The 27,816-nt window shown below is 57.9% G+C and overlaps 1 protein-coding gene across 1 annotated transcript in view; it reads right to left on the bottom strand.

Moving 5' to 3' along the window:
* Positions 1-1,744: 1,744 nt before the first annotated feature.
* The window catches only part of LOC133765213 (rho GTPase-activating protein 20-like), a 61,363-nt gene continuing 35,291 nt past the window's right edge, over positions 1,745-27,816 (bottom strand). Inside the window, exon 9 of the mRNA XM_062198876.1 lies at positions 1,745-1,800. Within this exon, the coding sequence (XP_062054860.1) occupies positions 1,745-1,800 (56 nt within the window). The remainder of the gene's footprint in view (positions 1,801-27,816) is intronic.

Genomic DNA, 27,816 nt, shown 5'->3' with positions numbered 1-27,816 from the left:
TGTGGAAGGTAAATCAAAAGTTTTCTTAGGATATTTGCAGAATGCAATCATTTTATCAACTGACAACAGGAAAACATTATTTGAACCCATAGAAATATATGCTCATAATGTGGATTTTCATGAGTTTTCTGACACAAGAGAAACATAGGTTTATAAAGAGAGGTACAATGAGAAAGTGGCTCATAGATTTAATGATTCAGCAACAAAAATGCCAATTTCAAATATATCCTTAGATTCCTTATTTCTATCCTTAAATATCATTTGTGACTTAACAATTGCAAACACCCCTCAATAAAGAAAAAGCCAGGTATAGACAAAAGGAAAGGATACGGTAACTTGGAAAGTGCCCATTCCGTGTTCTGCTGGGAGCCACACAGAGAACAACATGAAACAAAAGCTTTGCCTTAGATTAGAGCCCTCAAGGACAATCTCTGCTGAGCAATTCCATCCTTCCTGGATAACAACTGAAGAGACCAAGTCAAGTTAGTGGTCACATGAATATTTTGAAAATGGATTCTTTGTGTAAACTTAAAGAAACTGTATGGAAGTAAGAAGAAATCCTAAGGAAATACACCAAAGTGCTTTTCAGTAACTAAGAAGATAAAGTGCAAAAGGAAAGTGTGGTTCCACTCTAGATTTGGGCTGAAGATCATGGTCAGTCACACACCTTGACACTGATTGGATTTCCATTGTGGTGTTACTTATTCTGTTGATGAAAAGAACTAAGGCTGTCTAATGGTGTTTTCAGAAAACAGGCCCATATCAATATGCACATGGTTTAAAATAAATTATTTTACACCCCACCATGTTTAATTCATAATGATGATTGTCATGAACTTTATGGTACCCCCAAAAGAGAAGTAAAGGAAAACGCATGAGAACAAAACAGAGGCCGGCGCCGCAGCTCAATAGGCTAATCCTCCGCCTTGCGGCGCCGGCACACCGGGTTCTAGTCCCGGTCGGGGCACCGATCCTGTCCCGGTTGCCCCTCTTCCAGGCCAGCTCTCTGCTGTGGCCAGGGAGTGCAGTGGAGGATGGCCCAAGTGCTTGGGCCCTGCACCCCATGGGAGACCAGGAGAAGCACCTGGCTCCTGCCATCGGATCAGCGCGGTGCGCCGGCCACAGCGCGCCTACCGCGGTGGCCATTGGAGGGTGAACCAACGGCAAAAGGAAGACCTTTCTCTCTGTCTCTTTCTCTCGCTGTCCACTCTGCCTGTCAAAAAAAAAAAAAAAAAAAAAAAAAAGAGAACAAAACAGATAGATAGGAGAGTTGTTTTGAAAAATACAATTCTTATTTTAAATTTCTTCAAGATTTTTTTTGTATTTGAACAGCAGCTGAGAACAAAGCATCAGATGACCTTAGGATATAGCAAAGGGTAAAGATAGAAAATCCCAAAGTTTCTGGTAACTTGCAAAGTGCCCATAGAATGTGCAACTGTGGCCAGTGAGAGAAGATGTGCTTCCACATGATGGTCTTGTACAGGTGTCACATGGGCAAATCTCTATCGAGGAAATACATCCTTCCGTGGCAGAAACTAAAGGTTTCAGGAACATTAAGAAAACATAGCCAAACATTCTGGGAAAAGTAGCTCTCAGCATTAGCCTGAAAGCATGGTAGCCATATTGAAGAGGAGTTCTCAGAACTTATGCCACATGAAATTTTCAGCATCTCATAGATCAGAAGACATAAAACATATGGACCCCTACTGAGCTGAGGCATGGTATCATTTGCCACTGAAAGGCTCTAGTCAGTCACCATGCCTGATTCTGGGTCTGACTCCAGTGAGACTATCATACTTCCTGTGGAAGAAAAAACAAAAGTTGCCTAAGTAGATTTTCAGATGCAGATCCAACTCCATGTCAGAAAGCAGGAACACAAGTGATCTCCAACCCAAACAACACATTCTCATAATGTGGATGTTCACAAGTTTTCTGAGACATAATAAGGCTAAGTCTATAAAAATTCAAATTAGGAGAAAATGGGGAGATGTTGTCATGTTTTGAGAGAAAAACAACTGGCAAGTTGAAAATCATTCTTAGAGGTTTGTTTATGTCCTTGGCAATCATGTGAGTTTAAAGAATTTCCCTTCCACTTGGAGAAAATGAGACAACAGTCACAGATGAAAAGAAAGGATCCAGTTGTCGGGGCTAGTGGCCCTGGCCCGACATGAGATGCAGCAGGCTGACGCTGTCCCTTATCTAATCCTGTTTCCTGTACTTTTGTTCTGTAGGCACAAGATTTTTCATCCCACATTCCTGCAGGCAGGATGTGACTTCTGATGAAGGTTTATGATGTTCTTTGCTCTATCTGCAGAGCTTGTACCCTGATCTTTGCTACCTTGTAAACTTGTTTCGTTCCTGTGCTATGCATGATTGCACACAATGAATGTTATCTGTATGGGGCCTGGGGTATATACCCTTGTGTTTCTTGGTGCTCGTGGCTAGAGACTGAAGGGTTTCCTTAGGGAGACTGCCTCCAGTCCCTCATCGCCGGGCCCCCTACTTTGGCTTGGAACGCGACGAGGCAATAAACGTGGTGATGAATTGACTGACTGCTGCGTGTCTCTGTGTGGTTTGTCAGGTGGCCTCCGACATCCAGTAATTCAGAAAGTGCTCTCTCCATGTCCCAGTGGGAGCCACGAAAGAACAATATGATGCACAACCCGATTCAGGATCCAGGATCCCTCCCCCAAATCGGAGCTGCAGCGGGCGGGGAGCAGCCATCTTGTTTGTTTACATATGGGCTTAAAGGAGAACTGCCTCTGCCTCCACACGAACCTTCGGAGGTGGGGCCCAAAGGTGGAGTGGAGGGACACTGCACTCCTTGTGCAGGGGCAGGCAGCGAGGGAGGGCAGCTCATAGCCCTGACACCAGTCTACTCAAGTTTCCAGAAAGAAAAAAAATTAAATAGCACCCACAGGAAGAGGGCAGGATCCAGGGGGATGCACTGAAGGATCGAAAACGCAAGGATCCTTAGGAGCCGCCCAACCCACAACCAGAGCTGCAGCAGGCAGAGTGCAGCCATCCTGTTTGTTTACATTCGGGCTTAAAGGAGGCTGGCCTCTGCTTCGGAGGAGGAAGCAGCAGGGGCAGAGTCCAAAGGTGGTCTGGAGCTACTTGACACTCCTCACGCAGGAGGTGCAGTGAGAGTGGCTGACCAACGAACCCCAGGCACAGACACATAAGGGCGAACATAGGAACAAGGAAACCAGCCCCCAAGGGGCAGAGATTGGCACCTGAAAGCCCTGACACCAGCCCACACAAGTTACAAAAAATAAATAAATAAGCAAAACATAAATAAGCAAACTCTAGAAGCAGAGCAGCCTGCTTACACTGGATATTGGTACAGACTCAGCAGCCCACAGCAGAGGGAAATCAACCTGAAAAACCACCCAGACGGAATGCCAAAAAACAAAACAAAAACCCACAACAAGAAGATAGAAGAACACATAAACTTGCCAATGGAGCAGGCTAAACCAACCATAACAGAGGCTGAAGAAGAAGAATTTTAAACCATGCCAGAAAAAGAATTCAGAAAATTAATAATAAGATTACTTAGAAATAATGAGAAACAGTGTCGAGAGTGGAATGAAAAACAAGCCCAAGGATTAGAGATCCTAAAGAGAAGCCAGAATGAAATACTGGAAATGAAAAACTCAATTGACCATATAAAAACACCGTGGATTCCCCCGGAAATCAAACAGATGAAATAGAAGACCGAATATCAGAATTCGAAGACAAACTTCCAGAAATAATACAGTCAGTTCAAACGCAGGAAGAAGAAATGAAAAAATTAAAAAAATATGGTCGGAGACCTACAAGATTCAATCAAACGGTGTAATGTTCAGTTAATAGGAGTCCCTGAGGGGGTGGAAAGAGAGAATGGATTGGAAGGTGTTTTCAATGAAATAACATCAGAAAACTTCAAACAAAGGCAACTGGATAACAACAGGCAAATTCAAAGATAGCCAGGACTCCAAACAGGGTAGACCAGAAGAGAAATTCACCATGACACATTGTGGCAACACTCAGCTCAGTGACACACAAAGAACAAATCCTAAAATGTGCCAGAGAAAAACGACAGATCACATTCAGGGGTAAGTTAATCAGACTCACCCCAGACTTCTCATCGCAAACACTACAGGCAAGGAGACAATGGCATGATATATTTCAAGTTTTAAAAGACAAACAATGCCAACCTAGAATACTATACCCTGCAAAGCTATCATTTATGAATGAAGGGGAAATAAAGATCTTCCAAGACAAACAGAAACTGAAAGGATTTGTAACCATGCATCCAGCCCTACAACACTTGCTCAAAGATGTGCTGCACACAGAAATACAAAAACAAGAACTTCACTACCAAAAAAAGCGAATGTAGAGTAACCTACACACAAAGTTCAAAATACATAAACAGCTCCTTTAGGAAACATGAATGAGAAAAGACAGTACTTAACAGTAATCACACTGAATGTGAATGGTCTTAATTCTACTACCAAAAGACATAGACTAGCTGATTGGATCAAGAAAGAGAATCCATCTATATGCTGCCTTCAGGAGACACACCTTATCAGCAAAGATGCACGCAGACTGAAAGTGAAAGGATGGAAAAAGATACTCCAAGCTAACAGAAATCAAAAAAGAGCTGGAGTGGCCATCCTGATATCAGACAAAATAGACTTGAACATAAAAACTATTAAAAGAGACAGAGAAGGGCACTATATAATGATTAAAGGATTTACCCAACAGGAAGACATTACTATTATAAATGCATACGCACCTAATAACAGGGTGCCTGGCTACCTGAAAGAATTACTAAAGGATTTAAAGGGAGATATAGATTCAAATACAATAGTAACAGGGGACTTCAACACCCCACTCTCACCAATGGACAGATCAAACAGATGGATAGACCAATGGAACAGAATAGAAACACCGGAGATCAATCCAAACATCTATTACCAACTCATATTTGACAAAGGACCTAAAACCAACCCCTGGAACAAGGACAGCCTCTTCAACAAATGGTGATTGGAAAACTGGATGTCCACATGTCGAAGTATGAAGCAAGACCCCTACCTTGCACCTTATACAAAAATCCACTCAACATGGATCAAAGAACTAGAGATGCGCCACAACACCATAAAACTAATTGAGAGCATAGGGGAAACCCTTCAAGATATTGGAACAGGCAAAGAATTCCTGGAGAAGACCCCAGAGGCACGGGTAATCAAAGATAAAATAAACAAATGGGATTACCTCAAATTGAAGAGTTTCTTTACAGCAAAGGAAACAGTCAAGAAAGTGAAGAGGCAACCGACAGAATGGGAGACATTATTTGCAAACTACACAACAGATAAAGGATTAACAACTAGAATCTATAAAATGATCAAAAAAACACCACAAAATCAAAACAAACAACCCAATAAAAAATGGGCCAAGGTCCTTAACAGACATTTTTCAAAAGAGGAAATCCAAATGGCCAACAGGCACATGAAAAAATGTTCAGGATCCCTAGCCATCAGGGAAATGCAGATCAAAACCACAATGAGGTTTCACCTCACCCCGGTTAGATTGGCTTACATACAGAAATCAACCAACAACAGATGCTGGCGAGGATGTAGGGGAAAAGGGACACTAATCCACTGTTGGTGGGAATGCAAACTGGTAAAGCCACTATGGAAGACAGTTTGGAGAGTCCTCAGGAACCTGAATATAGCACTACACATGACCCAGCCATCCCACTCCTTGGAATTTACCCAAATGGAATTAAAGGGGAGAAAAAAGAGCCATTTGCACCTCAATATTTGTTGCAGCTCAATTCACAATAGCTAAGACATGGAATCAACCTAAATGTCCATCAACGGATGACTGGATAAAGAAACTATGGGATATGTACTCTATGGAACACTATACAGCAGTAAAAAAACAATGAAATCCGGGCATTCACAACAAAATGGAGGAAGCTGGAAAACATCATGCTGAGTGAAATAAGCCAGTCCAAAAGGGACAAATATCATATGTTCTCCCTGATCGATGGCAACTGAACGAGTATCTAAAATGATACCCATTGAAGTGAAATGGACACTATGAGAAACAATGACATGATCAGCCCTTGCCTAGACTATTGAGGAACAACTTACTATTTTATTCCTTTTAGTATTTTTGTTGTTGTTATTGTTGTTGCTCTGTTTGTTCTACATACGACCACTGGTTGAACTCTGTAATCAATACACAATCATTCTTAGGCATTTAAAATTAACAGAAAAGTGATCTCTATTACATAGGAGTGGGAATAAGAGAGGGAGGCGATATATAGGTTGGCACATGCTCACTCGGACTTACCTCCAATGGTGGCACTAGAAATGCGCCAGGGGATTTCAACTCAGTCTTACCAAGGAGGCAGGTACCAATGCCAGTGCACTTGGTAAAGTGATAAGTATAAATACACAACCGATCCAAAAGATAGGGTATATGTCGAAGAGATCTCACAAATAAGATCAGTGTAAGCAAATAATGAAGGATAGAATTAAAAGGCAAAGAATGATCCTGCGGGGGAAGCAGGACACACAGCAGACTCATAGAATGGCAAACGCCCAAAACAGCACTCCTGCCTCAGAATCAACCCTTGGGACATTCGAATCTGGCTAAAAGGTCCATGAGAGTCTCACAGGCATGGAAAGCCATGACACGGTGGCAAAAATAATCTAAATGAAAGATCCTGGTGAACAAGACCCCAGCAGAAGGAACAGGCCATCAAGGAGAGAGGCGCTTTTCTCTGAAGGGAGGAAGGAACCTCCACTGTGATACGGCCTTGACTAAACAAGTTCAGAGTTGGTGAACTCAAGGGGCTTCCATAGCCTAGACAGCTCACTGCAAGATTCTCGGGTGATTGCTGATGTCATAAATAAGTGCCAATTGTTAAATCAACAACGGGAGTCACTGGGTACATGCTCCCCATGTAGGATCTCTGTCCTTAATGTGTTTTACTATGAAACTTATAAACAACACTACTAGTCGAACAATACCCTATACCTTGTGCAGTTGTGTGAGGGCAGCCTGTTGAAATCCTTGCTTAGTATATATACTAAGTTGATCTTCAGTGTATGAAGGTAATTGAAAATGAAACTCAATGAAGGGCGGGATGGGAGAGGGAGTGGGAGAGGAGAGGGCCGTGGGAGGGAGGGAGGTTGGGGGGGAAGCCACAACACTACAAAAGTTTCTCTTTGTAAATTCACATTTATTAAATAAAAAAATTCAAAAAAAAGAATAATATGATGCACAACCCACTGTCCCTAGTACAGGAGCCACATGGATAACTCCATCAAGGAATCTGGTCCCTCCTGGACAGCAACTGAAGACTTAAATTCACATGACAAAGTCATGCAAATATTTAGGCAAGTTTATCCTTCATGGAGGGCTCCAGAAATGTAGATACGATGCGACAAGCTACTAAACAACCATGCCAACTCTTCAGTAAAGCAACAGAGTACAAATGACATGTCTGACAAATGCCAAGCTCAGGCATGCCCTTCTCTTTGCATGGAGGATTTGGGCCAGGTATATGTGTGGAAATGGTTAGGATTTCCCTGTTGGTTAGATTGATTCTGATGCAGATATACCTAAAATTGTCTTAGGATAGGTTGAGAAAACACATTCGACCTGCTATTACAAGCAAATCAATGATTTGACATCCGAGCAAATGGTACTCAAAATCAACACTTTCTGGAGGTTTCTGAGACATCATAAACTAGCAATCAACTACATATCAGAAGTACCAAATGCAAAGATAGAATACTACAAGGAAAAAAGTGTATGGCACGTGGTGGTATAGAACTTGTGTACCAAGCATTGCAGTGACCATAAACAGCTGCAAAAGCATAAGGAGAGAGAAACTGAACATCTTTGTAATCTTGGAAAGTGCATATTGAGTGTGCACCTGTGAGGCCAGTGTAGAGCCACAGGAAGCAAACTGGCTATCTCAGTAAATGTGCCCCAAGAGCAATGTTGTACCTAGGAACTCTATCCTTCCAGGACAGAAAATCAAAGGTTTCCAGCAACCTAAGAAACACAAAGGAAAAATTGAAAAAGTAACCCCTAGTGTTCAGAGAAAGGATCAGCAGAGAATATCAAAGGAACTTGTAAGGCATTCTGATATGTGAGCACATCAAGTGCTCAAGAGAACAGAGGTTAGAACAGAAGTGTACCCAAAGGGAGACTGGTGCTAGCAGCATTGGACACAGTTTGGGTTTGATCAGTTATCATACCATCCTAAATGTCAGATTCCCATGTAATCATCAGGTCTTTGGGCAAGGGAAAGAAAATAAGTCCTCGGTGATTTTTCAGACAGTATACCCATTTCCACATCAGAGAGGAATAAAATCAGTATCTCTGAAACACAGAGATGAACACACTCACAATGGATATTCCTGACAATTCTGACTCATGATCCCGTACAGGGAAACATGCATTATGGGAAATGGCTCATGGATTTCAAACAGCTGGAGTAAAATCATTTCCTGTGCTCCACTCATTCTTAAAGGTTTTCTTTCTGTCCAAGGACATATCTTGATACTCCTAATTGCAAAGACAATTCCAGACATCCAAAGAATAGAGAAAGATGTAATGAGAGATCTGGTAACGTACAAATGGGACAAATGGTGTCTACTTGGGAGACAAGTAAAGTCACAGGTAGTCCAAAAGTGTTTTTTAGTTTGGCATCATCTCAGACGATATCTGAAAAAATTTCTACTATATTTACATATGTTCGAATGGGGAAAACAGGAATGGAACGACATGCAAATGTAGGTGCAGGTTGGCTCCACTGCACACTGCAGCATTAGGTTCAGCGAAAAAACTTGACACTTGACACTTGATTAGGGTTCTGCTATTATATCATCCATGGAAGGATCCAGGCATACTGAATTGAGTGACTGAGAAGACAGATTCCATTCAGCATTAGTATAGAATAACAAAAAATAATTTCCTAACTAAACAGTAAGGAAGAAAAACTAAAAGGCTCGGAGAACATTCAAAAATGCCGAGTCATTATGCAGCAGTGTTCAGCCAATGATAGGATTCATGAGGACAAATGGCAGTCAGGGAGGACACGACTTGCACACGAGCACCTCTACACTGAAGAAACGCATCTATATTGAGCAAAAGTATGAAGATTCCAAAACAGGTTGAAAACACAGACACGTTGTCAGAATAATTAGACACTTAGCAATAACATTCCACCACAAAAATGTCACATCAAAAGGAACAAAACCAGTAACTCTAAAGCACAAACCACACATGAGCCAAAGAGACTGCTCATAAGTTCAACTGAGGGCGCTACAAGTTTGGGGACAACCTTGTGTAACAAGATTAGAGAGACCACAGCACCTACAAAGAAACAGAAAAAAACAGAAAATCTTGGATTCACAGAAAGAGGACACTGAGAAAAATCTCCTAAATCATGGCAAATTACAGGAAACAAAATACATATTAGAGTGCAAAGACAAAATGGTCACGGAGAGAGACTGTGCCACTAAGGGACAGAAACAAAAAAAAAAGAAAACATTTAAGGAAGGTTAGGAAAAGCGAAGCAAAAGAGATTCAAAAAGCACTTTTAAACAAGTTCAAACACTGATAGACAAAATGAAAAATACATGAAAGCAAAAGACAAGGGAATCTTAGGACACAGGACAACTTCTAGGAAAAAATAATCACTAGGAGACAGCTTCCCGACCAAGAGGGAATAGGAAAGCCCTCATTCTCACTCCAGGAGCTCTGGCAACTCAGCACGGGCGTGTGCCTACGCAACAAAAAATCCCACCGAAGGGAAACTGAAGGCAGGCACCAGGGCCGGGCCGGGGAGGGGCCGGGGCAAGGACATCTCAGGAGAAGCAGAGGCCCAGAGGACCATCCTTGCGGAGCGCGGCGTGCCCGCGCCTAAGTCCCCTGCGCACACTGGGCCACCAGGGGCAGTGGGGCACTCCACGCCAGGTCCCGGGAGCCTTCTGCACTCGCAGCCTGCGTGGCAACTCAAGGCATGCTGGTGGGACTGCTGCACCGGACGGGGCCATGGCAGGAGCAGACGTGGGGAACAGGAAGCATAGCCCCCTCCCGGACGGGTTAGGAGACCCCAGCGGGGAGAAACGGACGCCTTGCACACAGGCCCAGGCAGCGTGCAGCCAAGCTGAGAACCCGGGAGCACACACGGCCCCGTGTCGGAGCACCCGACTCGCACCGCGGCCCCTCTCTCTGCCAGGAAGCACATCCTTCCTGGCAGAGAGCCGAGGATGCCACCGCAGCTCCAGAGCACTGGCCAGGGGTTCGGGACCAGGAGTCGCTGGGCGACCGCTTCCCGGTCCCGGAGGGACTAGGAAAGCCCCCTCCTCGCTCCAGGAGCTCCGGCAACCCCGCGGGCACCCAGGGGCAGAGGACACAAGACGCCCGGGCCCCTACCGTGGTCGGGCTCGGTGCAAACGTCGGGCGCATCCGTGCGCGAAGGCGGCACGTCCGGAAGAGGTTCCCGGGTGCCGGGCTCCGCCGTGTCTGCGGAAGAAGAGAGAGAGTACATAGCATACTTGGCCTGAGTTGAGTGAGGGTCTTTTCAGACAACACACCTGCCTCCGCCTAGAAGATCAGGCAGAAAAGGTTCTCCCAGCCCCACATCTCCCCTCGCCTAACGTGGGTACCTAGGTCAGTAAGGAGAAGCACGGGCGTGTGCCTACGCAACAAAAAATCCCACCGAAGGGAAACTGAAGGCAGGCACCAGGGCCGGGCCGGGGAGGGGCCGGGGCAAGGACATCTCAGGAGAAGCAGAGGCCCAGAGGACCATCCTTGCGGAGCGCGGCGTGCCCGCGCCTAAGTCCCCTGCGCACACTGGGCCACCAGGGGCAGTGGGGCACTCCACGCCAGGTCCCGGGAGCCTTCTGCACTCGCAGCCTGCGTGGCAACTCAAGGCATGCTGGTGGGACTGCTGCACCGGACGGGGCCATGGCAGGAGCAGACGTGGGGAACAGGAAGCATAGCCCCCTCCCGGACGGGTTAGGAGACCCCAGCGGGGAGAAACGGACGCCTTGCACACAGGCCCAGGCAGCGTGCAGCCAAGCTGAGAACCCGGGAGCACACACGGCCCCGTGTCGGAGCACCCGACTCGCACCGCGGCCCCTCTCTCTGCCAGGAAGCACATCCTTCCTGGCAGAGAGCCGAGGATGCCACCGCAGCTCCAGAGCACTGGCCAGGGGTTCGGGACCAGGAGTCGCTGGGCGACCGCTTCCCGGTCCCGGAGGGACTAGGAAAGCCCCCTTCTCGCTCCAGGAGCTCCGGCAACCCCGCGGGCACCCAGGGGCAGAGGACACAAGACGCCCGGGCCCCTACCGTGGTCGGGCTCGGTGCAAACGTCGGGCGCATCCGTGCGCGAAGGCGGCACGTCCGGAAGAGGTTCCCGGGTGCCGGGCTCCGCCGTGTCTGCGGAAGAAGAGAGAGAGTACATAGCATACTTGGCCTGAGTTGAGTGAGGGTCTTTTCAGACAACACACCTGCCTCCGCCTAGAAGATCAGGCAGAAAAGGTTCTCCCAGCCCCACATCTCCCCTCGCCTAACGTGGGTACCTAGGTCAGTAAGGAGAAGCACGGGCGTGTGCCTACGCAACAAAAAATCCCACCGAAGGGAAACTGAAGGCAGGCACCAGGGCCGGGCCGGGGAGGGGCCGGGGCAAGGACATCTCAGGAGAAGCAGAGGCCCAGAGGACCATCCTTGTGGAGCGCGGCGTGCCCGCGCCTAAGTCCCCTGCGCACACTGGGCCACCAGGGGCAGTGGGGCACTCCACGCCAGGTCCCGGGAGCCTTCTGCACTCGCAGCCTGCGTGGCAACTCAAGGCATGCTGGTGGGACTGCTGCACCGGACGGGGCCATGGCAGGAGCAGACGTGGGGAACAGGAAGCATAGCCCCCTCCCGGACGGGTTAGGAGACCCCAGCGGGGAGAAACGGACGCCTTGCACACAGGCCCAGGCAGCGTGCAGCCAAGCTGAGAACCCGGGAGCACACACGGCCCCGTGTCGGAGCACCCGACTCGCACCGCGGCCCCTCTCTCTGCCAGGAAGCACATCCTTCCTGGCAGAGAGCCGAGGATGCCACCGCAGCTCCAGAGCACTGGCCAGGGGTTCGGGACCAGGAGTCGCTGGGCGACCGCTTCCCGGTCCCGGAGGGACTAGGAAAGCCCCCTTCTCGCTCCAGGAGCTCCGGCAACCCCGCGGGCACCCAGGGGCAGAGGACACAAGACGCCCGGGCCCCTACCGTGGTCGGGCTCGGTGCAAACGTCGGGCGCATCCGTGCGCGAAGGCGGCACGTCCGGAAGAGGTTCCCGGGTGCCGGGCTCCGCCGTGTCTGCGGAAGAAGAGAGAGAGTACATAGCATACTTGGCCTGAGTTGAGTGAGGGTCTTTTCAGACAACACACCTGCCTCCGCCTAGAAGATCAGGCAGAAAAGGTTCTCCCAGCCCCACATCTCCCCTCGCCTAACGTGGGTACCTAGGTCAGTAAGGAGAAGCACGGGCGTGTGCCTACGCAACAAAAAATCCCACCGAAGGGAAACTGAAGGCAGGCACCAGGGCCGGGCCGGGGAGGGGCCGGGGCAAGGACATCTCAGGAGAAGCAGAGGCCCAGAGGACCATCCTTGCGGAGCGCGGCGTGCCCGCGCCTAAGTCCCCTGCGCACACTGGGCCACCAGGGGCAGTGGGGCACTCCACGCCAGGTCCCGGGAGCCTTCTGCACTCGCAGCCTGCGTGGCAACTCAAGGCATGCTGGTGGGACTGCTGCACCGGACGGGGCCATGGCAGGAGCAGACGTGGGGAACAGGAAGCATAGCCCCCTCCCGGACGGGTTAGGAGACCCCAGCGGGGAGAAACGGACGCCTTGCACACAGGCCCAGGCAGCGTGCAGCCAAGCTGAGAACCCGGGAGCACACACGGCCCCGTGTCGGAGCACCCGACTCGCACCGCGGCCCCTCTCTCTGCCAGGAAGCACACCCTTCCTGGCAGAGAGCCGAGGATGCCACCGCAGCTCCAGAGCACTGGCCAGGGGTTCGGGACCAGGAGTCGCTGGGCGACCGCTTCCCGGTCCCGGAGGGACTAGGAAAGCCCCCTTCTCGCTCCAGGAGCTCCGGCAACCCCGCGGGCACCCAGGGCCAGAGGACACAAGACGCCCGGGCCCCTACCGTGGTCGGGCTCGGTGCAAACGTCGGGCGCATCCGTGCGCGAAGGCGGCACGTCCGGAAGAGGTTCCCGGGTGCCGGGCTCCGCCGTGTCTGCGGAAGAAGAGAGAGAGTACATAGCATACTTGGCCTGAGTTGAGTGAGGGTCTTTTCAGACAACACACCTGCCTCCGCCTAGAAGATCAGGCAGAAAAGGTTCTCCCAGCCCCACATCTCCCCTCGCCTAACGTGGGTACCTAGGTCAGTAAGGAGAAGCACGGGCGTGTGCCTACGCAACAAAAAATCCCACCGAAGGGAAACTGAAGGCAGGCACCAGGGCCGGGCCGGGGAGGGGCCGGGGCAAGGACATCTCAGGAGAAGCAGAGGCCCAGAGGACCATCCTTGCGGAGCGCGGCGTGCCCGCGCCTAAGTCCCCTGCGCACACTGGGCCACCAGGGGCAGTGGGGCACTCCACGCCAGGTCCCGGGAGCCTTCTGCACTCGCAGCCTGCGTGGCAACTCAAGGCATGCTGGTGGGACTGCTGCACCGGACGGGGCCATGGCAGGAGCAGACGTGGGGAACAGGAAGCATAGCCCCCTCCCGGACGGGTTAGGAGACCCCAGCGGGGAGAAACGGACGCCTTGCACACAGGCCCAGGCAGCGTGCAGCCAAGCTGAGAACCCGGGAGCACACACGGCCCCGTGTCGGAGCACCCGACTCGCACCGCGGCCCCTCTCTCTGCCAGGAAGCACACCCTTCCTGGCAGAGAGCCGAGGATGCCACCGCAGCTCCAGAGCACTGGCCAGGGGTTCGGGACCAGGAGTCGCTGGGCGACCGCTTCCCGGTCCCGGAGGGACTAGGAAAGCCCCCTTCTCGCTCCAGGAGCTCCGGCAACCCCGCGGGCACCCAGGGGCAGAGGACACAAGACGCCCGGGCCCCTACCGTGGTCGGGCTCGGTGCAAACGTCGGGCGCATCCGTGCGCGAAGGCGGCACGTCCGGAAGAGGTTCCCGGGTGCCGGGCTCCGCCGTGTCTGCGGAAGAAGAGAGAGAGTACATAGCATACTTGGCCTGAGTTGAGTGAGGGTCTTTTCAGACAACACACCTGCCTCCGCCTAGAAGATCAGGCAGAAAAGGTTCTCCCAGCCCCACATCTCCCCTCGCCTAACGTGGGTACCTAGGTCAGTAAGGAGAAGCACGGGCGTGTGCCTACGCAACAAAAAATCCCACCGAAGGGAAACTGAAGGCAGGCACCAGGGCCGGGCCGGGGAGGGGCCGGGGCAAGGACATCTCAGGAGAAGCAGAGGCCCAGAGGACCATCCTTGCGGAGCGCGGCGTGCCCGCGCCTAAGTCCCCTGCGCACACTGGGCCACCAGGGGCAGTGGGGCACTCCACGCCAGGTCCCGGGAGCCTTCTGCACTCGCAGCCTGCGTGGCAACTCAAGGCATGCTGGTGGGACTGCTGCACCGGACGGGGCCATGGCAGGAGCAGACGTGGGGAACAGGAAGCATAGCCCCCTCCCGGACGGGTTAGGAGACCCCAGCGGGGAGAAACGGACGCCTTGCACACAGGCCCAGGCAGCGTGCAGCCAAGCTGAGAACCCGGGAGCACACACGGCCCCGTGTCGGAGCACCCGACTCGCACCGCGGCCCCTCTCTCTGCCAGGAAGCACACCCTTCCTGGCAGAGAGCCGAGGATGCCACCGCAGCTCCAGAGCACTGGCCAGGGGTTCGGGACCAGGAGTCGCTGGGCGACCGCTTCCCGGTCCCGGAGGGACTAGGAAAGCCCCCTTCTCGCTCCAGGAGCTCCGGCAACCCCGCGGGCACCCAGGGCCAGAGGACACAAGACGCCCGGGCCCCTACCGTGGTCGGGCTCGGTGCAAACGTCGGGCGCATCCGTGCGCGAAGGCGGCACGTCCGGAAGAGGTTCCCGGGTGCCGGGCTCCGCCGTGTCTGCGGAAGAAGAGAGAGAGTACATAGCATACTTGGCCTGAGTTGAGTGAGGGTCTTTTCAGACAACACACCTGCCTCCGCCTAGAAGATCAGGCAGAAAAGGTTCTCCCAGCCCCACATCTCCCCTCGCCTAACGTGGGTACCTAGGTCAGTAAGGAGAAGCACGGGCGTGTGCCTACGCAACAAAAAATCCCACCGAAGGGAAACTGAAGGCAGGCACCAGGGCCGGGCCGGGGAGGGGCCGGGGCAAGGACATCTCAGGAGAAGCAGAGGCCCAGAGGACCATCCTTGCGGAGCGCGGCGTGCCCGCGCCTAAGTCCCCTGCGCACACTGGGCCACCAGGGGCAGTGGGGCACTCCACGCCAGGTCCCGGGAGCCTTCTGCACTCGCAGCCTGCGTGGCAACTCAAGGCATGCTGGTGGGACTGCTGCACCGGACGGGGCCATGGCAGGAGCAGACGTGGGGAACAGGAAGCATAGCCCCCTCCCGGACGGGTTAGGAGACCCCAGCGGGGAGAAACGGACGCCTTGCACACAGGCCCAGGCAGCGTGCAGCCAAGCTGAGAACCCGGGAGCACACACGGCCCCGTGTCGGAGCACCCGACTCGCACCGCGGCCCCTCTCTCTGCCAGGAAGCACACCCTTCCTGGCAGAGAGCCGAGGATGCCACCGCAGCTCCAGAGCACTGGCCAGGGGTTCGGGACCAGGAGTCGCTGGGCGACCGCTTCCCGGTCCCGGAGGGACTAGGAAAGCCCCCTTCTCGCTCCAGGAGCTCCGGCAACCCCGCGGGCACCCAGGGCCAGAGGACACAAGACGCCCGGGCCCCTACCGTGGTCGGGCTCGGTGCAAACGTCGGGCGCATCCGTGCGCGAAGGCGGCACGTCCGGAAGAGGTTCCCGGGTGCCGGGCTCCGCCGTGTCTGCGGAAGAAGAGAGAGAGTACATAGCATACTTGGCCTGAGTTGAGTGAGGGTCTTTTCAGACAACACACCTGCCTCCGCCTAGAAGATCAGGCAGAAAAGGTTCTCCCAGCCCCACATCTCCCCTCGCCTAACGTGGGTACCTAGGTCAGTAAGGAGAAGCACGGGCGTGTGCCTACGCAACAAAAAATCCCACCGAAGGGAAACTGAAGGCAGGCACCAGGGCCGGGCCGGGGAGGGGCCGGGGCAAGGACATCTCAGGAGAAGCAGAGGCCCAGAGGACCATCCTTGCGGAGCGCGGCGTGCCCGCGCCTAAGTCCCCTGCGCACACTGGGCCACCAGGGGCAGTGGGGCACTCCACGCCAGGTCCCGGGAGCCTTCTGCACTCGCAGCCTGCGTGGCAACTCAAGGCATGCTGGTGGGACTGCTGCACCGGACGGGGCCATGGCAGGAGCAGACGTGGGGAACAGGAAGCATAGCCCCCTCCCGGACGGGTTAGGAGACCCCAGCGGGGAGAAACGGACGCCTTGCACACAGGCCCAGGCAGCGTGCAGCCAAGCTGAGAACCCGGGAGCACACACGGCCCCGTGTCGGAGCACCCGACTCGCACCGCGGCCCCTCTCTCTGCCAGGAAGCACACCCTTCCTGGCAGAGAGCCGAGGATGCCACCGCAGCTCCAGAGCACTGGCCAGGGGTTCGGGACCAGGAGTCGCTGGGCGACCGCTTCCCGGTCCCGGAGGGACTAGGAAAGCCCCCTTCTCGCTCCAGGAGCTCCGGCAACCCCGCGGGCACCCAGGGCCAGAGGACACAAGACGCCCGGGCCCCTACCGTGGTCGGGCTCGGTGCAAACGTCGGGCGCATCCGTGCGCGAAGGCGGCACGTCCGGAAGAGGTTCCCGGGTGCCGGGCTCCGCCGTGTCTGCGGAAGAAGAGAGAGAGTACATAGCATACTTGGCCTGAGTTGAGTGAGGGTCTTTTCAGACAACACACCTGCCTCCGCCTAGAAGATCAGGCAGAAAAGGTTCTCCCAGCCCCACATCTCCCCTCGCCTAACGTGGGTACCTAGGTCAGTAAGGAGAAGCACGGGCGTGTGCCTACGCAACAAAAAATCCCACCGAAGGGAAACTGAAGGCAGGCACCAGGGCCGGGCCAGGGAGGGGCCGGGGCAAGGACATCTCAGGAGAAGCAGAGGCCCAGAGGACCATCCTTGCGGAGCGCGGCGTGCCCGCGCCTAAGTCCCCTGCGCACACTGGGCCACCAGGGGCAGTGGGGCACTCCACGCCAGGTCCCGGGAGCCTTCTGCACTCGCAGCCTGCGTGGCAACTCAAGGCATGCTGGTGGGACTGCTGCACCGGACGGGGCCATGGCAGGAGCAGACGTGGGGAACAGGAAGCATAGCCCCCTCCCGGACGGGTTAGGAGACCCCAGCGGGGAGAAACGGACGCCTTGCACACAGGCCCAGGCAGCGTGCAGCCAAGCTGAGAACCCGGGAGCACACACGGCCCCGTGTCGGAGCACCCGACTCGCACCGCGGCCCCTCTCTCTGCCAGGAAGCACACCCTTCCTGGCAGAGAGCCGAGGATGCCACCGCAGCTCCAGAGCACTGGCCAGGGGTTCGGGACCAGGAGTCGCTGGGCGACCGCTTCCCGGTCCCGGAGGGACTAGGAAAGCCCCCTTCTCGCTCCAGGAGCTCCGGCAACCCCGCGGGCACCCAGGGCCAGAGGACACAAGACGCCCGGGCCCCTACCGTGGTCGGGCTCGGTGCAAACGTCGGGCGCATCCGTGCGCGAAGGCGGCACGTCCGGAAGAGGTTCCCGGGTGCCGGGCTCCGCCGTGTCTGCGGAAGAAGAGAGAGAGTACATAGCATACTTGGCCTGAGTTGAGTGAGGGTCTTTTCAGACAACACACCTGCCTCCGCCTAGAAGATCAGGCAGAAAAGGTTCTCCCAGCCCCACATCTCCCCTCGCCTAACGTGGGTACCTAGGTCAGTAAGGAGAAGCACGGGCGTGTGCCTACGCAACAAAAAATCCCACCGAAGGGAAACTGAAGGCAGGCACCAGGGCCGGGCCGGGGAGGGGCCGGGGCAAGGACATCTCAGGAGAAGCAGAGGCCCAGAGGACCATCCTTGCGGAGCGCGGCGTGCCCGCGCCTAAGTCCCCTGCGCACACTGGGCCACCAGGGGCAGTGGGGCACTCCACGCCAGGTCCCGGGAGCCTTCTGCACTCGCAGCCTGCGTGGCAACTCAAGGCATGCTGGTGGGACTGCTGCACCGGACGGGGCCATGGCAGGAGCAGACGTGGGGAACAGGAAGCATAGCCCCCTCCCGGACGGGTTAGGAGACCCCAGCGGGGAGAAACGGACGCCTTGCACACAGGCCCAGGCAGCGTGCAGCCAAGCTGAGAACCCGGGAGCACACACGGCCCCGTGTCGGAGCACCCGACTCGCACCGCGGCCCCTCTCTCTGCCAGGAAGCACACCCTTCCTGGCAGAGAGCCGAGGATGCCACCGCAGCTCCAGAGCACTGGCCAGGGGTTCGGGACCAGGAGTCGCTGGGCGACCGCTTCCCGGTCCCGGAGGGACTAGGAAAGCCCCCTTCTCGCTCCAGGAGCTCCGGCAACCCCGCGGGCACCCAGGGCCAGAGGACACAAGACGCCCGGGCCCCTACCGTGGTCGGGCTCGGTGCAAACGTCGGGCGCATCCGTGCGCGAAGGCGGCACGTCCGGAAGAGGTTCCCGGGTGCCGGGCTCCGCCGTGTCTGCGGAAGAAGAGAGAGAGTACATAGCATACTTGGCCTGAGTTGAGTGAGGGTCTTTTCAGACAACACACCTGCCTCCGCCTAGAAGATCAGGCAGAAAAGGTTCTCCCAGCCCCACATCTCCCCTCGCCTAACGTGGGTACCTAGGTCAGTAAGGAGAAGCACGGGCGTGTGCCTACGCAACAAAAAATCCCACCGAAGGGAAACTGAAGGCAGGCACCAGGGCCGGGCCGGGGAGGGGCCGGGGCAAGGACATCTCAGGAGAAGCAGAGGCCCAGAGGACCATCCTTGCGGAGCGCGGCGTGCCCGCGCCTAAGTCCCCTGCGCACACTGGGCCACCAGGGGCAGTGGGGCACTCCACGCCAGGTCCCGGGAGCCTTCTGCACTCGCAGCCTGCGTGGCAACTCAAGGCATGCTGGTGGGACTGCTGCACCGGACGGGGCCATGGCAGGAGCAGACGTGGGGAACAGGAAGCATAGCCCCCTCCCGGACGGGTTAGGAGACCCCAGCGGGGAGAAACGGACGCCTTGCACACAGGCCCAGGCAGCGTGCAGCCAAGCTGAGAACCCGGGAGCACACACGGCCCCGTGTCGGAGCACCCGACTCGCACCGCGGCCCCTCTCTCTGCCAGGAAGCACACCCTTCCTGGCAGAGAGCCGAGGATGCCACCGCAGCTCCAGAGCACTGGCCAGGGGTTCGGGACCAGGAGTCGCTGGGCGACCGCTTCCCGGTCCCGGAGGGACTAGGAAAGCCCCCTTCTCGCTCCAGGAGCTCCGGCAACCCCGCGGGCACCCAGGGCCAGAGGACACAAGACGCCCGGGCCCCTACCGTGGTCGGGCTCGGTGCAAACGTCGGGCGCATCCGTGCGCGAAGGCGGCACGTCCGGAAGAGGTTCCCGGGTGCCGGGCTCCGCCGTGTCTGCGGAAGAAGAGAGAGAGTACATAGCATACTTGGCCTGAGTTGAGTGAGGGTCTTTTCAGACAACACACCTGCCTCCGCCTAGAAGATCAGGCAGAAAAGGTTCTCCCAGCCCCACATCTCCCCTCGCCTAACGTGGGTACCTAGGTCAGTAAGGAGAAGCACGGGCGTGTGCCTACGCAACAAAAAATCCCACCGAAGGGAAACTGAAGGCAGGCACCAGGGCCGGGCCGGGGAGGGGCCGGGGCAAGGACATCTCAGGAGAAGCAGAGGCCCAGAGGACCATCCTTGCGGAGCGCGGCGTGCCCGCGCCTAAGTCCCCTGCGCACACTGGGCCACCAGGGGCAGTGGGGCACTCCACGCCAGGTCCCGGGAGCCTTCTGCACTCGCAGCCTGCGTGGCAACTCAAGGCATGCTGGTGGGACTGCTGCACCGGACGGGGCCATGGCAGGAGCAGACGTGGGGAACAGGAAGCATAGCCCCCTCCCGGACGGGTTAGGAGACCCCAGCGGGGAGAAACGGACGCCTTGCACACAGGCCCAGGCAGCGTGCAGCCAAGCTGAGAACCCGGGAGCACACACGGCCCCGTGTCGGAGCACCCGACTCGCACCGCGGCCCCTCTCTCTGCCAGGAAGCACACCCTTCCTGGCAGAGAGCCGAGGATGCCACCGCAGCTCCAGAGCACTGGCCAGGGGTTCGGGACCAGGAGTCGCTGGGCGACCGCTTCCCGGTCCCGGAGGGACTAGGAAAGCCCCCTTCTCGCTCCAGGAGCTCCGGCAACCCCGCGGGCACCCAGGGCCAGAGGACACAAGACGCCCGGGCCCCTACCGTGGTCGGGCTCGGTGCAAACGTCGGGCGCATCCGTGCGCGAAGGCGGCACGTCCGGAAGAGGTTCCCGGGTGCCGGGCTCCGCCGTGTCTGCGGAAGAAGAGAGAGAGTACATAGCATACTTGGCCTGAGTTGAGTGAGGGTCTTTTCAGACAACACACCTGCCTCCGCCTAGAAGATCAGGCAGAAAAGGTTCTCCCAGCCCCACATCTCCCCTCGCCTAACGTGGGTACCTAGGTCAGTAAGGAGAAGCACGGGCGTGTGCCTACGCAACAAAAAATCCCACCGAAGGGAAACTGAAGGCAGGCACCAGGGCCGGGCCGGGGAGGGGCCGGGGCAAGGACATCTCAGGAGAAGCAGAGGCCCAGAGGACCATCCTTGCGGAGCGCGGCGTGCCCGCGCCTAAGTCCCCTGCGCACACTGGGCCACCAGGGGCAGTGGGGCACTCCACGCCAGGTCCCGGGAGCCTTCTGCACTCGCAGCCTGCGTGGCAACTCAAGGCATGCTGGTGGGACTGCTGCACCGGACGGGGCCATGGCAGGAGCAGACGTGGGGAACAGGAAGCATAGCCCCCTCCCGGACGGGTTAGGAGACCCCAGCGGGGAGAAACGGACGCCTTGCACACAGGCCCAGGCAGCGTGCAGCCAAGCTGAGAACCCGGGAGCACACACGGCCCCGTGTCGGAGCACCCGACTCGCACCGCGGCCCCTCTCTCTGCCAGGAAGCACACCCTTCCTGGCAGAGAGCCGAGGATGCCACCGCAGCTCCAGAGCACTGGCCAGGGGTTCGGGACCAGGAGTCGCTGGGCGACCGCTTCCCGGTCCCGGAGGGACTAGGAAAGCCCCCTTCTCGCTCCAGGAGCTCCGGCAACCCCGCGGGCACCCAGGGGCAGAGGACACAAGACGCCCGGGCCCCTACCGTGGTCGGGCTCGGTGCAAACGTCGGGCGCATCCGTGCGCGAAGGCGGCACGTCCGGAAGAGGTTCCCGGGTGCCGGGCTCCGCCGTGTCTGCGGAAGAAGAGAGAGAGTACATAGCATACTTGGCCTGAGTTGAGTGAGGGTCTTTTCAGACAACACACCTGCCTCCGCCTAGAAGATCAGGCAGAAAAGGTTCTCCCAGCCCCACATCTCCCCTCGCCTAACGTGGGTACCTAGGTCAGTAAGGAGAAGCACGGGCGTGTGCCTACGCAACAAAAAATCCCACCGAAGGGAAACTGAAGGCAGGCACCAGGGCCGGGCCGGGGAGGGGCCGGGGCAAGGACATCTCAGGAGAAGCAGAGGCCCAGAGGACCATCCTTGCGGAGCGCGGCGTGCCCGCGCCTAAGTCCCCTGCGCACACTGGGCCACCAGGGGCAGTGGGGCACTCCACGCCAGGTCCCGGGAGCCTTCTGCACTCGCAGCCTGCGTGGCAACTCAAGGCATGCTGGTGGGACTGCTGCACCGGACGGGGCCATGGCAGGAGCAGACGTGGGGAACAGGAAGCATAGCCCCCTCCCGGACGGGTTAGGAGACCCCAGCGGGGAGAAACGGACGCCTTGCACACAGGCCCAGGCAGCGTGCAGCCAAGCTGAGAACCCGGGAGCACACACGGCCCCGTGTCGGAGCACCCGACTCGCACCGCGGCCCCTCTCTCTGCCAGGAAGCACACCCTTCCTGGCAGAGAGCCGAGGATGCCACCGCAGCTCCAGAGCACTGGCCAGGGGTTCGGGACCAGGAGTCGCTGGGCGACCGCTTCCCGGTCCCGGAGGGACTAGGAAAGCCCCCTTCTCGCTCCAGGAGCTCCGGCAACCCCGCGGGCACCCAGGGCCAGAGGACACAAGACGCCCGGGCCCCTACCGTGGTCGGGCTCGGTGCAAACGTCGGGCGCATCCGTGCGCGAAGGCGGCACGTCCGGAAGAGGTTCCCGGGTGCCGGGCTCCGCCGTGTCTGCGGAAGAAGAGAGAGAGTACATAGCATACTTGGCCTGAGTTGAGTGAGGGTCTTTTCAGACAACACACCTGCCTCCGCCTAGAAGATCAGGCAGAAAAGGTTCTCCCAGCCCCACATCTCCCCTCGCCTAACGTGGGTACCTAGGTCAGTAAGGAGAAGCACGGGCGTGTGCCTACGCAACAAAAAATCCCACCGAAGGGAAACTGAAGGCAGGCACCAGGGCCGGGCCGGGGAGGGGCCGGGGCAAGGACATCTCAGGAGAAGCAGAGGCCCAGAGGACCATCCTTGCGGAGCGCGGCGTGCCCGCGCCTAAGTCCCCTGCGCACACTGGGCCACCAGGGGCAGTGGGGCACTCCACGCCAGGTCCCGGGAGCCTTCTGCACTCGCAGCCTGCGTGGCAACTCAAGGCATGCTGGTGGGACTGCTGCACCGGACGGGGCCATGGCAGGAGCAGACGTGGGGAACAGGAAGCATAGCCCCCTCCCGGACGGGTTAGGAGACCCCAGCGGGGAGAAACGGACGCCTTGCACACAGGCCCAGGCAGCGTGCAGCCAAGCTGAGAACCCGGGAGCACACACGGCCCCGTGTCGGAGCACCCGACTCGCACCGCGGCCCCTCTCTCTGCCAGGAAGCACACCCTTCCTGGCAGAGAGCCGAGGATGCCACCGCAGCTCCAGAGCACTGGCCAGGGGTTCGGGACCAGGAGTCGCTGGGCGACCGCTTCCCGGTCCCGGAGGGACTAGGAAAGCCCCCTTCTCGCTCCAGGAGCTCCGGCAACCCCGCGGGCACCCAGGGCCAGAGGACACAAGACGCCCGGGCCCCTACCGTGGTCGGGCTCGGTGCAAACGTCGGGCGCATCCGTGCGCGAAGGCGGCACGTCCGGAAGAGGTTCCCGGGTGCCGGGCTCCGCCGTGTCTGCGGAAGAAGAGAGAGAGTACATAGCATACTTGGCCTGAGTTGAGTGAGGGTCTTTTCAGACAACACACCTGCCTCCGCCTAGAAGATCAGGCAGAAAAGGTTCTCCCAGCCCCACATCTCCCCTCGCCTAACGTGGGTACCTAGGTCAGTAAGGAGAAGCACGGGCGTGTGCCTACGCAACAAAAAATCCCACCGAAGGGAAACTGAAGGCAGGCACCAGGGCCGGGCCGGGGAGGGGCCGGGGCAAGGACATCTCAGGAGAAGCAGAGGCCCAGAGGACCATCCTTGCGGAGCGCGGCGTGCCCGCGCCTAAGTCCCCTGCGCACACTGGGCCACCAGGGGCAGTGGGGCACTCCACGCCAGGTCCCGGGAGCCTTCTGCACTCGCAGCCTGCGTGGCAACTCAAGGCATGCTGGTGGGACTGCTGCACCGGACGGGGCCATGGCAGGAGCAGACGTGGGGAACAGGAAGCATAGCCCCCTCCCGGACGGGTTAGGAGACCCCAGCGGGGAGAAACGGACGCCTTGCACACAGGCCCAGGCAGCGTGCAGCCAAGCTGAGAACCCGGGAGCACACACGGCCCCGTGTCGGAGCACCCGACTCGCACCGCGGCCCCTCTCTCTGCCAGGAAGCACACCCTTCCTGGCAGAGAGCCGAGGATGCCACCGCAGCTCCAGAGCACTGGCCAGGGGTTCGGGACCAGGAGTCGCTGGGCGACCGCTTCCCGGTCCCGGAGGGACTAGGAAAGCCCCCTTCTCGCTCCAGGAGCTCCGGCAACCCCGCGGGCACCCAGGGGCAGAGGACACAAGACGCCCGGGCCCCTACCGTGGTCGGGCTCGGTGCAAACGTCGGGCGCATCCGTGCGCGAAGGCGGCACGTCCGGAAGAGGTTCCCGGGTGCCGGGCTCCGCCGTGTCTGCGGAAGAAGAGAGAGAGTACATAGCATACTTGGCCTGAGTTGAGTGAGGGTCTTTTCAGACAACACACCTGCCTCCGCCTAGAAGATCAGGCAGAAAAGGTTCTCCCAGCCCCACATCTCCCCTCGCCTAACGTGGGTACCTAGGTCAGTAAGGAGAAGCACGGGCGTGTGCCTACGCAACAAAAAATCCCACCGAAGGGAAACTGAAGACAGGCACCAGGGCCGGGCCGGGGAGGGGCCGGGGCAAGGACATCTCAGGAGAAGCAGAGGCCCAGAGGACCATCCTTGCGGAGCGCGGCGTGCCCGCGCCTAAGTCCCCTGCGCACACTGGGCCACCAGGGGCAGTGGGGCACTCCACGCCAGGTCCCGGGAGCCTTCTGCACTCGCAGCCTGCGTGGCAACTCAAGGCATGCTGGTGGGACTGCTGCACCGGACGGGGCCATGGCAGGAGCAGACGTGGGGAACAGGAAGCATAGCCCCCTCCCGGACGGGTTAGGAGACCCCAGCGGGGAGAAACGGACGCCTTGCACACAGGCCCAGGCAGCGTGCAGCCAAGCTGAGAACCCGGGAGCACACACGGCCCCGTGTCGGAGCACCCGACTCGCACCGCGGCCCCTCTCTCTGCCAGGAAGCACACCCTTCCTGGCAGAGAGCCGAGGATGCCACCGCAGCTCCAGAGCACTGGCCAGGGGTTCGGGACCAGGAGTCGCTGGGCGACCGCTTCCCGGTCCCGGAGGGACTAGGAAAGCCCCCTTCTCGCTCCAGGAGCTCCGGCAACCCCGCGGGCACCCAGGGCCAGAGGACACAAGACGCCCGGGCCCCTACCGTGGTCGGGCTCGGTGCAAACGTCGGGCGCATCCGTGCGCGAAGGCGGCACGTCCGGAAGAGGTTCCCGGGTGCCGGGCTCCGCCGTGTCTGCGGAAGAAGAGAGAGAGTACATAGCATACTTGGCCTGAGTTGAGTGAGGGTCTTTTCAGACAACACACCTGCCTCCGCCTAGAAGATCAGGCAGAAAAGGTTCTCCCAGCCCCACATCTCCCCTCGCCTAACGTGGGTACCTAGGTCAGTAAGGAGAAGCACGGGCGTGTGCCTACGCAACAAAAAATCCCACCGAAGGGAAACTGAAGGCAGGCACCAGGGCCGGGCCGGGGAGGGGCCGGGGCAAGGACATCTCAGGAGAAGCAGAGGCCCAGAGGACCATCCTTGCGGAGCGCGGCGTGCCCGCGCCTAAGTCCCCTGCGCACACTGGGCCACCAGGGGCAGTGGGGCACTCCACGCCAGGTCCCGGGAGCCTTCTGCACTCGCAGCCTGCGTGGCAACTCAAGGCATGCTGGTGGGACTGCTGCACCGGACGGGGCCATGGCAGGAGCAGACATGGGGAACAGGAAGCATAGCCCCCTCCCGGACGGGTTAGGAGACCCCAGCGGGGAGAAACGGACGCCTTGCACACAGGCCCAGGCAGCGTGCAGCCAAGCTGAGAACCCGGGAGCACACACGGCCCCGTGTCGGAGCACCCGACTCGCACCGCGGCCCCTCTCTCTGCCAGGAAGCACACCCTTCCTGGCAGAGAGCCGAGGATGCCACCGCAGCTCCAGAGCACTGGCCAGGGGTTCGGGACCAGGAGTCGCTGGGCGACCGCTTCCCGGTCCCAGAGGGACTAGGAAAGCCCCCTTCTCGCTCCAGGAGCTCCGGCAACCCCGCGGGCACCCAGGGGCAGAGGACACAAGACGCCCGGGCCCCTACCGTGGTCGGGCTCGGTGCAAACGTCGGGCGCATCCGTGCGCGAAGGCGGCACGTCCGGAAGAGGTTCCCGGGTGCCGGGCTCCGCCGTGTCTGCGGAAGAAGAGAGAGAGTACATAGCATACTTGGCCTGAGTTGAGTGAGGGTCTTTTCAGACAACACACCTGCCTCCGCCTAGAAGATCAGGCAGAAAAGGTTCTCCCAGCCCCACATCTCCCCTCGCCTAACGTGGGTACCTAGGTCAGTAAGGAGAAGCACGGGCGTGTGCCTACGCAACAAAAAATCCCACCGAAGGGAAACTGAAGGCAGGCACCAGGGCCGGGCCGGGGAGGGGCCGGGGCAAGGACATCTCAGGAGAAGCAGAGGCCCAGAGGACCATCCTTGCGGAGCGCGGCGTGCCCGCGCCTAAGTCCCCTGCGCACACTGGGCCACCAGGGGCAGTGGGGCACTCCACGCCAGGTCCCGGGAGCCTTCTGCACTCGCAGCCTGCGTGGCAACTCAAGGCATGCTGGTGGGACTGCTGCACCGGACGGGGCCATGGCAGGAGCAGACGTGGGGAACAGGAAGCATAGCCCCCTCCCGGACGGGTTAGGAGACCCCAGCGGGGAGAAACGGACGCCTTGCACACAGGCCCAGGCAGCGTGCAGCCAAGCTGAGAACCCGGGAGCACACACGGCCCCGTGTCGGAGCACCCGACTCGCACCGCGGCCCCTCTCTCTGCCAGGAAGCACACCCTTCCTGGCAGAGAGCCGAGGATGCCACCGCAGCTCCAGAGCACTGGCCAGGGGTTCGGGACCAGGAGTCGCTGGGCGACCGCTTCCCGGTCCCGGAGGGACTAGGAAAGCCCCCTTCTCGCTCCAGGAGCTCCGGCAACCCCGCGGGCACCCAGGGCCAGAGGACACAAGACGCCCGGGCCCCTACCGTGGTCGGGCTCGGTGCAAACGTCGGGCGCATCCGTGCGCGAAGGCGGCACGTCCGGAAGAGGTTCCCGGGTGCCGGGCTCCGCCGTGTCTGCGGAAGAAGAGAGAGAGTACATAGCATACTTGGCCTGAGTTGAGTGAGGGTCTTTTCAGACAACACACCTGCCTCCGCCTAGAAGATCAGGCAGAAAAGGTTCTCCCAGCCCCACATCTCCCCTCGCCTAACGTGGGTACCTAGGTCAGTAAGGAGAAGCACGGGCGTGTGCCTACGCAACAAAAAATCCCACCGAAGGGAAACTGAAGGCAGGCACCAGGGCCGGGCCGGGGAGGGGCCGGGGCAAGGACATCTCAGGAGAAGCAGAGGCCCAGAGGACCATCCTTGCGGAGCGCGGCGTGCCCGCGCCTAAGTCCCCTGCGCACACTGGGCCACCAGGGGCAGTGGGGCACTCCACGCCAGGTCCCGGGAGCCTTCTGCACTCGCAGCCTGCGTGGCAACTCAAGGCATGCTGGTGGGACTGCTGCACCGGACGGGGCCATGGCAGGAGCAGACGTGGGGAACAGGAAGCATAGCCCCCTCCCGGACGGGTTAGGAGACCCCAGCGGGGAGAAACGGACGCCTTGCACACAGGCCCAGGCAGCGTGCAGCCAAGCTGAGAACCCGGGAGCACACACGGCCCCGTGTCGGAGCACCCGACTCGCACCGCGGCCCCTCTCTCTGCCAGGAAGCACACCCTTCCTGGCAGAGAGCCGAGGATGCCACCGCAGCTCCAGAGCACTGGCCAGGGGTTCGGGACCAGGAGTCGCTGGGCGACCGCTTCCCGGTCCCGGAGGGACTAGGAAA

This window comes from Lepus europaeus, chromosome 8, assembly GCF_033115175.1.
Source record: "Lepus europaeus isolate LE1 chromosome 8, mLepTim1.pri, whole genome shotgun sequence".
Taxonomy (NCBI): domain Eukaryota; kingdom Metazoa; phylum Chordata; class Mammalia; order Lagomorpha; family Leporidae; genus Lepus; species Lepus europaeus.
Note: the sequence above shows the minus strand (reverse complement) of the source record. Positions and strands in the feature narration are given on the sequence as shown.